General features: G+C 35.0%; 1 protein-coding gene across 8 annotated transcripts in view; it reads left to right on the forward strand.

Moving 5' to 3' along the window:
* The window catches only part of ehf (ets homologous factor), a 101,269-nt gene extending 99,822 nt beyond the window's left edge, over positions 1 to 1,447 (forward strand). For 7 of the 8 annotated variants that reach the window (XM_087311036.1, XM_087311037.1, XM_087311035.1 and 4 more), the window contains 3 exons: positions 302 to 331; positions 536 to 731; positions 820 to 1,447. In XM_087311036.1, coding sequence (XP_087167162.1) covers positions 302 to 331; positions 536 to 731; positions 820 to 919 — 326 coding nt within the window. In that variant the 3' untranslated portion in view covers positions 920 to 1,447. The remainder of the gene's footprint in view (positions 1 to 301; positions 332 to 535; positions 732 to 819) is intronic. The other variant, NM_001039822.1, reaches the window with a different exon arrangement.
* Positions 1,448 to 14,979: the final 13,532 nt, after the last annotated feature.

Below are 14,979 nucleotides of genomic sequence, written 5' to 3' on the forward strand. Positions count from 1 at the left end.
AACCTAACCTGCCTAGTTAAACTAATTAACGTAGGTAAGGCTTTTAATGTCACTTTAAGCTGTATAGAAGTGTCTTAAAAAAACATCTAAGAAAATAATATTTACTGTTATTATAGCAAAGATAAAAGAAATTAGTTATTAGAAATGAGTTATTAAAACTATTATGTTTAGATATGTGTTATTCTCTCCGTTAAACAGAAATTGGAGAAAAAAAATAAACAGGGGTGCTAATAATTCAGACTTTTACTGTATATTCAAAATTTTGAGTTGTTTCTTTAATAAGATCAATTCTCTCTTCCAGATCCCAAGCGGTCACAAGTCAAAAGACACAGTAAGTTGACAGAATCTTCCTTTCTTACTTCCCTACAGGTTTATTTTCTGTTAATGTGTCCTAAACTTCACCCCAGTCTTTGGAGAGCCTGCCTGCAGCACTTATAACTGAAACCTCTGGCACGAAGACGTGCTTTTTCATTCAAGTCTTGCTTTAAATTCCTCCTCTTTCTCATTTCATTCACACAATCTCATATTTCACCAGACCCCCGTGGGACGCACCTTTGGGAGTTCATCCGAGACATTCTCCTGAACCCCGAGCGTAACCCAGGCCTGATCAAATGGGAGGATCGCTCCGAGGGCGTTTTCCGCTTTCTGAAGTCAGAAGCTGTGGCTCAGCTCTGGGGAAAGAAGAAAAATAACAGCAGTATGACCTACGAGAAGCTCAGTCGAGCAATGAGGTAACATCTTCACCGGAGTTTCGCAGCTTCTTAAAGATTTCCGATCAATATGCTGAGCTTCTGACATGTTTCTTTTTCCTCTCTGAAGGTATTATTATAAACGTGAGATCCTGGAACGGGTTGATGGACGTAGGCTTGTCTATAAGTTTGGCCGAAACGCTCGAGGCTGGAGAGAGTCAGAGAAATGAAGGACTTTTTTTTTTCTTCGTACGTAGCTTTTAAGTGAAGCCTTTATTTATGACGCTAGTTTTGTCTTTGACGCCATGGGACTAACTTACGCTGTTGTTTTTATAATAATCACGTGCCTGTCTGTCATGTATTTTTTTTTATCTGGTTGTGTTTTTACACACTCTTCAACACTGTTTACAAATGTACCATTGACTTTTTTTTATTTGAATTCCACTCGTGTCTGGAAATGAGAATTGTAGTTTTCTTTAGTTTTATTGTTTGGATTACCGTCATTTGTCTTGAACACAGGGCCCTGAGCCCTGAGAAGTGCTGTTGAATGAACTCATAGAGGAGATTTAACTCAGTGAAACACTTAAAATGAAGGACTGGGTTAAAAAAAACAAGCAATTAAATTGCAGGTTGTGGTTTATATTGATATGGATTTCAATATACATCCTGAATCACAAAATGCCACCTTGTACATTTTTCGATGTTTGTAAATAGATGTATGTTTTACAAATTCAATAATAAAATTGTTTTTAAACATTTGTTTTTTTTGAATGAAGCTTTTTACTACTTCTTTTGGTCAACATTGGACTATTGTGGTATAATTGTTTAGCTTATACTGTAGACTTTATTTCGCATTTCTGACTCATTTTTTAGAATTTGAATACTTTTTTACACAAGTTTACAGAGCACTGGTGTTTAAACTCTATCCTGGGGGGCCGGTGTCTTGCATATTTTAGTTCCAGCCTCAATTAAACACACCTGAACCAGTTAATCAAGCTCTTTCTAGGCATTCTAGAAAACTCCAGGCAGGTGTGTTGAAGGAAGTTGGAGCTAAACTGTTATTGAAATCTTGTAAATCTGAAAGGTATTTCTTGCCATTTTAAGTACATTTCTTTATCGAAATTTTAAGTTATTTTATTGGTCTCACAATTACAATTATTTCAAAAATAGAGTTTTTATCTAAAAATTCTGCATGACTTTTTTCCTCAGAATTTTCTGTTTGTAGTTTTGACTTATATGCTATGTGGTAATCGCTGTTCATAGGCCATTTTATGTCTCAGAATTTCTTTCTCCTTTTCTTTCTCAGATTTACAACTGTAGCCTAATTTTTGCAATTTGTAGTTTAGCTACATCTCTAAATTTATTCTTTGCAATGGGCTATATGAACAGCTTGCCTTTTTCAGCCAAAGGTAAACTTCCAGTAAACGGTTTCTCTGACTAATATCAATTTTATAAGCTTTCTTTACAGTATTGACATCACAATGTATGTAAAATAAAATCAGTTAAATAAACTTAAGCGTTCATTTATTTGTTCGAGCATAAAACGAGATGACCTAGCATCGTCAATACCAGCAGAATAGTACAGAAACTCTATTAATAATACTGAGGCAAAATAAATGTTTATATTTTAAAGACATGGCAGGGAAAATTTTTATTTAATGCAGTGCTTCTTGTCTAGTTTGAGACCTACTTTATTTCAAATATCTATTAGGCAATGAACATCACTGATTTTTAAAGAAAACAGACCTCAAATGTGCCAATTTTGTAACGAAATACAGTTCACCAGAAGTGCTTGATTCAGGTTACTGAAAATTAAAAGTCCTTCTGCGTATATCCTAGAATTATTTTTCTGAGTTTATTGAATATCTTATAATTCTTAGTCATTTTTAGTAAATGTCTTTATGAAAAACTGTCGAAATTTCAGGTTTATTTAGTGGTCTCACAATTACAATTATTTAAAAATTCAGAGTTTTCATTAACAATTCTGCATGGCTTTTTTTCATCAGAATTTCACACTTGTACACTGTAAAAAATTATATGATCAGTTATTCCTGGCAGCGTATGTTTTAGGTTATTGTAACTTATTAAACTAAGTTGATCATTTTTTAACTTAATTTAATTAAATTAAGGCAACCAGGATTTTTTACAGTAGTTTTGAGTTGTCTGATAATCGCTTTTCATAGGCTAGTTTATGTATCAGAATTTCTTTCTTCTTTTCTTTCTCAGATTTAAATGTAGCCTAATTTTTAAAGCCTGAAATTTGTAGTTTGGCTCTGAATGTATTCCTCGCAACGGGTTGTATACACAGCTAGTGTTTTTCAGCCAATGGCAAACTTCCGATGAACGCGGTTTCTATGACTAATTTAAATTTCATAAGGTTTCTTTTACAGCATCAACATGTAATGTAATTAAAATACAATCAGTTTACACTGCTAACACCATCAGTACCAGAAGAATAGCGCAGAAACATTGATAAGTCTGAGGTAATATATATATTTTTTTATATTTTAAATGGATGGCAGTGCTTTTTGTCCGGTCTGAGACCACATTATTTCAAACATTAGGCAGTGAAGATCACTGATTTTTAAAGAAAACAGACTTAAACGTGGCGATTTTGTAATGGACAGACAGTTCACTGGAACCGTCAGGCTGGCTGGCTGAAAATTGAAAGTCTGTGCATATACCCCATTCACTCTTGACTCCAATTTCTTTCTGAAACGACTCAACTTCAGCATCAGACGACGACACATTTATTTCACCTGACTGAACCAGCAGCTAATAACCCTGATAAGTTCAATGCTGGACGTCGAGCAAGTCTTTTATTTCCCCTTTTGTTGCTCGGATGGCAATGATAGCTAATGATTTGCGGCAGCTGTGGCCGGAGATGTTGTCAGTGTTGAGTTATGTCAGATAAGACGAAATGCCAGCGAGTTAATTGTTCCAGAGTGCGTGCCGCGGCCGCAGAGTTGCCTCCTCCGGACAGCAGATAACCGGCTCCCGCTGCTGCGCGCGATAAGAGCCCCTGACACCCGACGCACTTTCCTGTCAAATTTTTCATAGGCAAATCCCTCTCTCACCTCCCATCCCTTCCAGAAGCTTTGCAGTTCTTTTCATAAACGTGGTTTCGCAGGGATTTATTTAGATTTTCTTTTAATCCTTATCTTTATTCACGCCCACAAAATTTGCCAGTGAGTGTTATCGTTTCATATCTGCAACTGAAGAAAACGGGCTCGTATCAGGGAACAAAACACAGCGGTTGCAAATACTGAATGTCGCTGCTGGAGTGAGACATGCTTGACAATGAGTTTATTATATGTGCTGATGATAATCCATTAAGACAACGCACTTTCTGTGATGGTGAATCTTAAATCTTTGGCTGAGGCACTTTATGATGATATAATGCAGTGTTTTTAAATCAGACGCCCCTGGAGGTCTAATAAGAAACTGCAGGGATCCGGCTGGAAAAGATTTATATCAAATGATGACATGTTAAAGGAATATTTCCCTCCAAAATGAAAACGTAATCACCCTCTAGTGGTTCCCAAACTTTTATGTGTTTCTTTCTTCGGTTAAACACAAAATAAGATACTTTGAAGAATGTTGGAAATTATTGACTTTTATAGTAGGAAAAACAAATGCTTTGGAAGTCAGTGGTTACAGGTTTCCAACATTCTTCAAAATATTTTCTGTTGTGTTCAACAGAAGAAACTCGTGAAGGTTTGAATTAAGTAAAAGGTGAGTAAATGATGGCTGAATTTCCATTTTGGATGAATCACTTTAATTTCAGTGCTGGTTTAGTATTTAATAGAATGTTTTAAATTATTTTAATGAAATTCATTGATAATGTTTCCATAATGTTGCTTAATTATTATTTCTTAAATATTAAGAGTGCTCTCCAAAATTATTTAATATTGATTTTATTGTATGTGTTAAATTCATAATTAAATGAACACTAAAATTAGTGTACAAATTATACATTGAAGAATGGGGGGGGGGGTAACTTTTCTTGGCAATGTTAATTTGTGCAATTCATGCTTCATTGCAAACGAAATTACATCTAATATATTCATAAAATGTATTTTAGTTGTCAGTGTTTTGTGGGATAGGCTATTTACTCTGATCTGATTAGCTATTTTGGCTTACTTTACGACAAACTAAGCAAACAATGCATCTAATTTTAAGTTACTTTTAGGCAATATGTTGAAACAAACACCTATTTTTTGAGAAAACGTGGTTTTCTCCACATCGTGTGAACTCATGGGGTCCTTCCATACACCCAGTGCAATGCGGCACAATGCAATTGTTGTTTGCTAGTTTCAGCTTTGCGCAAGAATTGTTTTGACGTTTTGCGCCACACTGTTTAAATAGCAAATGCATTTGCGCTCATATGTGCGCCCATAGGTGTTCTGGTCTAAAAAAGGTGGCGTGTTGAGGCGCCTTGCTGGCACGTTGCTATTTTGAGAAACTATAATAGATTTTTCAATAGACCAGAACAAAGCTGGTCTAAAGTCCAGCACAGAGCGTGTTAGCTGTACGCCTCGCTTACACACTGCTTAATACAGACAGGATTTTTTTGAACACACTTCATTATTATTGTTCATTTATTCGTTTGCTGAAAATTAGAACTGAATTTAGAAACAGTTTTGAAACAAATCTTTGCGCTTAACAAACAAAATTAATTATTTTTAGGCTAAAGGATGTCTGTGCATAAAACAAGTTTCCCTATCCACGAAAGTGAAAGTGAAAGTAAACAATGAGGAGGCTCATCTCTCATTCTCGCGCTGGAGATACTCTGTTTAACTGTTTTCTCACTGGTGAAGCGCTCAATTTTTCCACTTACAAAGTCCGCCATGTAAATAGCAAATGCGCTATGGCACACCGCAACTGACTCTTAAAGGGAATGGGAGATGAGACTCTGATGGGTTTATTCTCTAAACACTCCTATAACTCATTAAGTTACAATTCATAAGCTCATTTTAACTCATAAGCTCAACCCTTTTGGACCATGTGCCACGGCGAAAGGTGGATTTTTCCATCCTTAAAATAGCAAAAGGGATTCCGATACGCCCTTGCGCTTTGCACTTTGCGTATGGATCGTCAAAATAGAGCTCATGGTGTCTGTCGGGGCTTTAAATCAGACTGTTGAACACAATGGTATGAACCATTATAGGGGAGGTCAAATGGATGTCTAATATTGTACTCGTTACCATTATTATTTAAAATAAAGAGAGTGAACTTTTTTCTTAGTTTATATATATATATATATATACATACAGTTGAAGTCAGAATTATTAGCCCTTCTTTGCAATTTTTCTTTTCTGTTTTAAATATTTACCAAATGATGTTTAACAGAACAAGGACATTTTCACAGTATGTCTGATAATATTTTTCTTCTGGAAAAAGTTTTATTTGCTTTATTTTGGCTAGAATAAAAGCAGTTGTACATTTTAAAGACCATTGTAAGGTCAAGATTATTAGCCCTTTAAGCTATATATTTTTTAAATAGTCTACAGAACAAACAATTGTTACACAATAACTTTCCTAATTACCCTATCCTGCAAATTGTGGCGTGTTGCATTGTTGTTATTAATGACATCTCCAGCGACTAGACGACGTCAACTCTACTTTGATAAAATAAAAGTCGTCTTGCAAAAATCTGAAGTCATTAAACCCCTAATATATATATATATATATATATATATATATATATATATATATATATATATATATATATATATATATATATATATATATATATTAGGGGTTTATATATATATAAACCCCTAATATATATATATATACATACATATACATATGGTACAAAGGAAAAAGTATATATATAAACATATATATAAACATATATATATTTATATACAAACATATATATATATATATATATATATATATATATATATATATATATATATATATATATATATATATATATATATATATATGACAAACATTTATAGAAATGTAATATAATATTTTTATTTGTGACATTTTAAACAACATTTCAAATCGTAATGTCTTTGGATCAAAAATAACTTGAGAAACATTAATAAAATGCATAGAAACCAATGATTACATGAGGTGAAGTATGAATGTAGTGTACATGAAACGAAGAATGCATAAAATGTGACTTAAACATGATTCTTACATGCAAATCAATTTTTTTTAATGTATGTCATGAAGATAAACAACAGTTAAATTGAATTCCTCAAGGTTGTGGTTTTGAGAAAAGAGAAACTGTGGTGGAGAAATGAATGGCATGTCTCACAGCAGCTCATCTTTCACTTCATCTGCTGCTGAATGAGCAGAAAAACTGAACATTTAAAAGACAGTCAGCTGTTCAGCGCAGGTCACAACACAACACTCAACACAAATCATGTGTGCACTGCGCTAATACATTCAGGGCTTCAAATTGGTTCAAACTGAAGTGATTAAACATTTAATTATGTCTTAAATTTTAACCCAAATAACAGAAACATTCTCAGAGCATTCCTGCAAGGGTCTCTCTATGTTTAAAGATTGTTAGGTGTTAATCTACGTTTTTTTTTTTTTTGTAATTGTGAAACTCAAAGTTATCCATTCTTCAGTAATGTTCTCAAAACGTGGGCACAAAAAAAATCATACATTGTTCATGAATAGTTTTTTGCTGATATTTTGTTCATGCACTGCAAAAAATGCAGGGATTCACACAATTCCTTCATGTTGTCCCAGCACAAATCAATTAAGACTGAACATAATAAAATTAAGTTGTCCCAAAAACATCTCCAAAATTGGCTCGTTTTAGCTTATTTTTAAAAAATAATTTAAACAAGCAGCAAAATAATTTTTTAGTGTGTCATTTATTGTTGCTTTAAAAGCTCCTTCAAAGGTACTCCTTAATAATAAATATTTGTTTTGTTTTATTTTCGTAAATATTGCTTTACTTTTTACTTTTTATTCAAAGTTATTCAAAATATTATGAGAAAATGTATGTATTTAACAATGTTTTAGTTGGAGTTCATTAAAGGATACTGATCCTGGCCTTCATGAAAACATTGGCACACACAAAAAAATATATTTTAGAAACTTTTAGAGGTTAAAAACTTTTTTAGAAATATTTAATTTGGACATTTGCTTTTTGCTGATACTTTTTAAAATATTACTTCAAAATTATTTTATTCTTTAATAATGTTCTGAATTGCACAAATGCGTTGTTTATACACTGTCCATGGTACTTTTTCCTTTGTACCAAATTTTAAACATCACTTCAAATCTATTTTCTTTAATGTTCTCAAAATGTTAGCACAAACACGCTTTGTATTGTTCATGTGACTTTTTCTAGAACTTTTAGTTGGATGTTTGTTAAATGTTTTATAAATGTTATATCAAAGTTGCCTGGTTCTTATTGTTGACGTGTGAAATGTTGAATTGTGTTGGACGTTTTCAAACATTACCACATTCTGTTACTTGTTTATTTTATTTTTGTGGCTTCTGTTTTTGTCTTACCCACTTTATGGAACTGTTCTTCGCCAAACTCAAACCCTGTCATCGTGGTCAACTCCTTTCTGTGTCTCAAGTCAGCTGACGAACATGGCGAACTACTGGACAAACTGGTTACAGCAGGAAAGCGGTCAACTGGTAAGCGCGAAAATGAGCGGCGTCATACCACGCATTAGTTTTAGAGATGAACTACCGCCAAAAGTATTTCACAATCTCCAGAAATGTATAGGGCTACATTTTTTTAGAATGAGCCTATGTTGTGAATGTTTTATAAACGTTATATCAAAGATAGCTGGTCTTTATTGTTGAAATGTGAAACGTTGAATTATATTGGACTTTTTTCTAATTTTCTTTAATGATTCTAAAAAAGTTAATTCTAAAGTTTTGCTATTCAATGTTTACAAAATGTTAAAGTGGAATGTTTCCTCAACATTCACATTCAACTCCTAATAAACAACCCAGGCTCTTTCTGAGTACGTACCCCTACATACATTTCTGGAGAGCTCCAAACACATCCCATAATCCGCTATCTCCAGAAATAGAGAAGCTCATTTTCAGAATGAGCCTAAGTTGTAAAACAAAACTTACTGCAAATGTTTTTAGCTATTTTTCAAACATTATTAAATGTTTACACTTTATTTACTTAATATTATTTGAGACTTAATTTACGATAACTTATCATATAATAATAAATTATTTTTTTATTTACATTTAATCAAACCAACTTTTTTTAAGGTAGTACAACTTTAAATTTTTATTTTCTGCCACAAAAACATGTTTGTGATGAATGGTGTGGCATATATTAGCCTCTTTCACACATACAGACCTCTCTTTAAAATTACCGGCAATTTTCCGGAAAGGTCTGTATTTGTGTACAGGCCCTTTTTGAAAATACTGATAAATTCGTTCTGGCTATTTTCCGGAAAGAGAAGTTGTAACATTATCGGTAATTTGCCAGAATGTTTCGATGTGTGAACGCAGAGTGAAGATTGCCGGAAAAAACCTGTTCACGTCAAGAAAAGTACTTTAGCCAATCAGAACACTCAGACGCATTCACATCTGCGCGGTTTATGAAAAGGAAAGCCTTTGAATATTTTTCCAGACACATTTAGCTGCTGGATGTTAGTTAGGTAACGTTTATATGTTCCTTTTTAATGCCAACTGTGTAAATAATTATCGATAAGATGCTTATGATAAGCTGTTGTTTGTTTACCTTCAAGCTCTGCTTCAGTTGCTTGACGCGTGTGCACGTGAAGCAGCTGGTGAGTGCCAGAACACAAACATATTATGTACATCTCGACATGCGAAAGTGTATCTTTATATGTTTTCATCGAAGTTGTTCACAATACTTCCATCCACAGAGTTTGTAATGTAGTCAAATGTACAAATACAAGCCCAGCCATTTAGAGGTCATTTCTGTTTAATGATGTCAGAATTTACCGTTTTTTTTTGGAATGGATGTGTAAACGGTCTTTTCCGGAAAAAATTATGTAACATCCTCGACTGTGTGAACAGCGATTTTATGAATTTACCGGTAAAGTCGTTCCAGAAATTTTCCCGATATTTATCTGTATCACTGTGTGAAAGGGGCAATTGTCTCTCATTAACATTATTAAATAGTTAGCCTTAAATTAAGTGTCTCCTTGTTAATGTTGTGCACAAACAAGTTATTTTAAGTTATACAAAGTTCAACTCAAAATTTTTAGTCAGTTTGATTAAGTTGAAATGACTAGAAAAGTTCATTTGATTCAACTGCTAAAGTATTAAGTCGACAAGAAAATCCTGGAGTGTATATATATATATATATAGTATACAGTTTAAGTTCACCTTAATACCCCAGCAAACGATTTTGTGTTTAATAGACGTCTAATAGGCATCTAAACGTAAACAGCTTGGCTCAAACAATGCTAAACTTGAGTTATCAGTTAAAATCTAATATTTAATAGACGAATTGCCCAAAACTAGTCATCGAACAGGCAGATTAGACAGACTTTGTGTTCATTCATTTCTATTTATTTGATGACTATAGCTTTTTAATGACGAATTTAGCCTTGTTTTAGCCAAGACGACGATGTTTAGACGTCTATTGCGCATCTATTAGACATCTTTAAAAACAAAAAAATGCTTGCTGAGACACCAAACATTTAAGTAAATGTAACTTATGTCTATTAGCTACAATTAATGCACATTTGAGAATAATTAACTCATTTTAATTGATATAATTTCAGTGTTTGATCTTGCTCGTGTTGCATGACAGCAATAGCATTCTGTTTTCCATGCTTGAACCAGACGTAACATCCAACACACCACCCAGATTATGGCCCAATTTGAATGTGTCATGTGTGTTGTACTCACACAGTTCAATATTTAAAGCGTGCTGATCATCAGATGCAGTCTCCAGAACAGGGAAGTGATGGGAGATAACGACACCTATAAAGACAGTGGCAACAGACAGGAGTCTATCAGCTGATCTGGGATCTGAGGGGGCTTTGTGCTTGTTCTGTGTAGTCTGGATCCATCTTATCTCTTCGCTTAACATTCACAAATCTCTTTGAGGTCTCGAATGAGGCGAATTAGTTCAGCTGATGGCGGACACCAATCGCAGTTGTCAAGTTTGCATGTTTACTGGTTGGTTTAAAGGGATAGTTCACACAAAAATTTTAATTTGGTCTTTTCTCTCAGCCATGTTTTTCTTATTTAAGTGTTAAAAAAGATTTTAAGACTGAAACTTTGGTTAAAGCTTAGTTTCACACAAAAGATTTGTGTTGGGATACCATGAATAAATTAGATTAACATATTAGACTTTACAAATTTAAAAGGACTGAACATTTAAAACAGTTAAGTTGTCCAACGACTAGAAAAGTTAAGTCAGCGAGTAAATGTACTTATTTTCCCTATACAGCAGGGGTCTCAAACTCAATTTACCTGGGGGCCGCAGGAGGCAAAGTCTGGGTGAGGCTGGGCCGCATAAGGGATTTCACAAAAAAAAAGTCCTCAAATGTCATTATTAACAGTTTTAATTATTTTTTCTGAACATGAAGTGTCCTGAACATTAATAGAACATTGAGTGAAGATTATGAACAGTTCTTCTGAACATGGCATCTTTTGCCTACTCCTTGCTGCCAGAGACTTGACAGCGCTTCTTCTCACAAATCTGAACCACATTTGGCTTTAGAGCGGAAGCAGTTGAGACCCTCAGTATAGCTTGAAGATGATCATCATTAAGTCTACACCTGTACTTTGACTTATTGAAGTTCAAGGTGGAGAATAACTTCTCACACAGAAAAAAGTGGGGGAACTCACTCAAAACTTCCATTCCCTCACCTAAAAAAAAGGCGTATATATGTATAAATAAAACACCCCCACCCCACTCCAGTCACATCAGTCTGTACCAGTCTGTATCTACCTATAATATATATAAGATGCAGGCAGCTAGGTAGGTGGTAGGCTGCAGATTGGTAGCTAAGTGGCAGGCAGGGGCGGGAACAGCTTACCTTGGTTCTGGCCGGGGCGAGTTCCCTCCTAACACTTCCCTCCCGTCACAGTGTCTAACAAAGGGGCGGGGTGCGTGGTGACGTCACCGGCATCCCCGCCCCTTAGTTTACACGGCGGGCGGGGAATGCCAGTGAGCGCTGTGTACGGATAGAATCAGCGGAGCGGGGAGCGCTCTCTCTCCCACAAAATATTGCACTGAGGGCCGCAAATGGCCCGCGGGCCGCGAGTTTGAGACCCCTGCTATACAGTATGGTGAAAAGTATACTGGGAACTAGAAATCTGCTTCTACCCAAAGAGTTTAAGTTCACCTTAATACCCCAGCAAACAAATTTGTGTTTAATAGACGCCTAATAGACATCTAAATGTAAACAGCTTGGCTCAAACAAGGCTAAACTTGGGTTGTCAGAAAAATAAAAATTTAATATCTAATAGACGAATAGCCCAAAACTAGTCATCGAATAGGCAGATTAGACAGACTTTATATGTGTAGTTATTCATTTTTTTTTATTTGATGATTAGTCTAGATTTTCACTCACAAATTTAGCCTTGTTTTAGCCAAGACGACGATGTTTAGACGTCTATTGTGCATCAATTAGACATCTTTAAAAACAAAAAGTTCTTGCTGGGACACCAAACATTTAAGTTGATGTAACTTATTTCTATTAGCTAATTTTATTTTATTAATCTTATATTCATTTTACTCATTTTGTTCTAATCATAAAGGTCTGTTCTTTTATTCTTCCATGAATGTACAGTTTACGTTAGACCAAGTTTGACCACTTTAACATCTGTTTATCACCAGACAAGATAAGTTCATGGTGATTTAACAAACTACATGTTCGGATGGGAGGTAAATGTAAATAAACTGAAATGTAGATGGTCAAAACTGAAGTTTTGCACTGATGTAACTGTGATTCATCCTGGAAGTCACTGATGACCTTGTGAGTATTACTAACTAGAAGAACGCACTCTGTTTCTGCCTCTCACTCTCTGCAGAAACTGTGGTTGATGTATGATCGTGTGACCTTCTTTGCAAAGAATAAAACTTTATAAGACACTTTGGGAAAGAATTTGTCTTCTTTACCACTGAGAGAGCCTTCTTAAAGAAAATTGCTACCACACTATCTACTGTGAAGTTACACTATATATCTGTTATTTCATAGTAATTTTTACAGTATGTTACAAAATCACAGTAAATTACAGTGAACTACCTTACGGTAATTTGCTTTGAAGTTACATACAGTATTTTACTGTAAAAGTAATGCAATTATTAGCCAGTAATTTACTGTGAATTTAAGGTCACTTTTTTCACAGTTAGGGTTTACAGAGAGTGGTCCGAAAAAGAGAAAATAGTGGCAGTTCTGTGGGCGCAAATGCCTTGTTGATGCCAGAGGTTCGAAGAGAATGGCCAGACTGGTTTGAGCTGATAGAAAGGCAACAGTAACTCAAATAACCAATCGCTACAATCGAGGTCTGCAGAAGAGCATTTCTGAACACACAACACCTTGAGGCAGATGGGCTACAGCAGCAGAAGACCACACCGGGTGCCACTCCTGTCAGCTAAGAGTTGGAAACTGAGGCTAAAATTAGCACAGGCTCACCAAAACGTTGTCCGGTCTGTTGAGTCTCGATTTCTGCTGCAACATTCGGATAATAAGGTCAGAATTTGGCATCAACAACATAAAAGCATGGATCCATTCTGCCTTGTATCAACGGTTCAGACAAATGGGCCTATTAGTACCAGTTGAGCATCGTGTCAATGAGCCCATCTGAGTATTGTTGCTGACCATGTCCATTCCTTTATGACCACAGTGTACCTATCTTCTGATGGCTACTTCCAACAGGATAACGCACAACGTCATAAAGCGTGAATCATCTCAGAGTGGTTTCTTGAGCATGACAATGAGTTCACTGTACTCAAATGGCCTCCACAATCACCAGATCTAAATCCAATAGAGCACCCTTGGCATGTGGTGGAACGGGAGATTCACATCATGGATGTGCAGCCACCAAATCTACAGCAACTGCGTGATGCTATCATGACAATATGGACCAAAATCTCAGAGGATTTTTCCAGTATCTTGTTGAATTTATGCCACTAAGGATTAAGGCGGTTCTGAAGGCAAAAGGGGTCCAACCTGGTACTAGTAAGGTGTACCTAATAAATTGGCCAGTGATTGTAAATGTTCATAAGAGTTTTTTTTTTTAAATCAAAAGGATTTTAGATGCTGATGACTCTTGAACACATCACACAATCTGAAAACAGTCTGAGAAGGGTCCATTCAGTTTCAGCTGGTACTGTACATCAACATACTGAAATAAAATCTTCCGGTTCACACACTGACTTAAAGACAATTGCTACCAGAATTTTTTAAATATAATAGAAGGTTTATGCATTTATTTTCTTGATAATTTTTTATTAGTTTTTTTTTTCACTTCAACTCCAGTGTTTGCCTTTACACTGTGAGCGGGACCACACAACGAGTAACACATTAATTGTTTTGACAGAAAATACCTTTCGGCTTTATTTGGAGTGACTTGTTGTACTTTTCCAAAAGAAACCACCTGAAAAAAAACAACACATATAGGTCTACCTATGTGTGACGTAGCATTTAGATATCAGTAATGGCCCTATTTGCTAGATCATTTAATTTAATATTTACTTTATAGCTCAAATATGCTTTTCAACTTACGTACGATGAGTCTATAAGAAAGACTTCCTGCTCAGGTTTCACACTTGTTTAATTAATCTTTTAATTGCTTCTATTTTTCTATCCATCACTAAAATAGCTTGACAGCATCCTAGACTATCAATTTGTTGCAGACATTATACTTTAGTTTGCGGACAATGTGTCTCATTCACTCCAAATATTTTTTCTTTCTTTTTTTTGTAATTTAATCCCTCCTGTCAAATGATTACACACCGAACTGGTGAAACCTGTGCGCTGAGAAGTAGATGCCACATACCACAGACAGGGGTTTCCCCTGCATACTAGGGTAAATGACACTAACCCACCATGCAAATATCAACAGCATCAGGTCGACTTATTTCCTTGTTGAGAATCTTTGGGAAAAAAAATCAAAATTATTATTCTACATAAGAGGAAGTAAAAATGACAGTAAATTGACAGGAGGCGTACAGACTGATAAACAAGGTTTAATACGCAATAACAGACTTGTGACTTAAGAACAAACATTTCCATTTAGTATTGTTCTAATCTATCTTAATAGACAGCCTTTTAAAGGTTATGTTAAGCGTGAGTCAGTAAATGTCTTCAGACAATCACACAACAGTTGAAATTCA

Source organism: Danio rerio, chromosome 25 (assembly GCF_052040795.2).
Source record: "Danio rerio strain M-AB ecotype USA chromosome 25, GRCz13ab, whole genome shotgun sequence".
Lineage (NCBI taxonomy): Eukaryota > Metazoa > Chordata > Actinopteri > Cypriniformes > Danionidae > Danio > Danio rerio.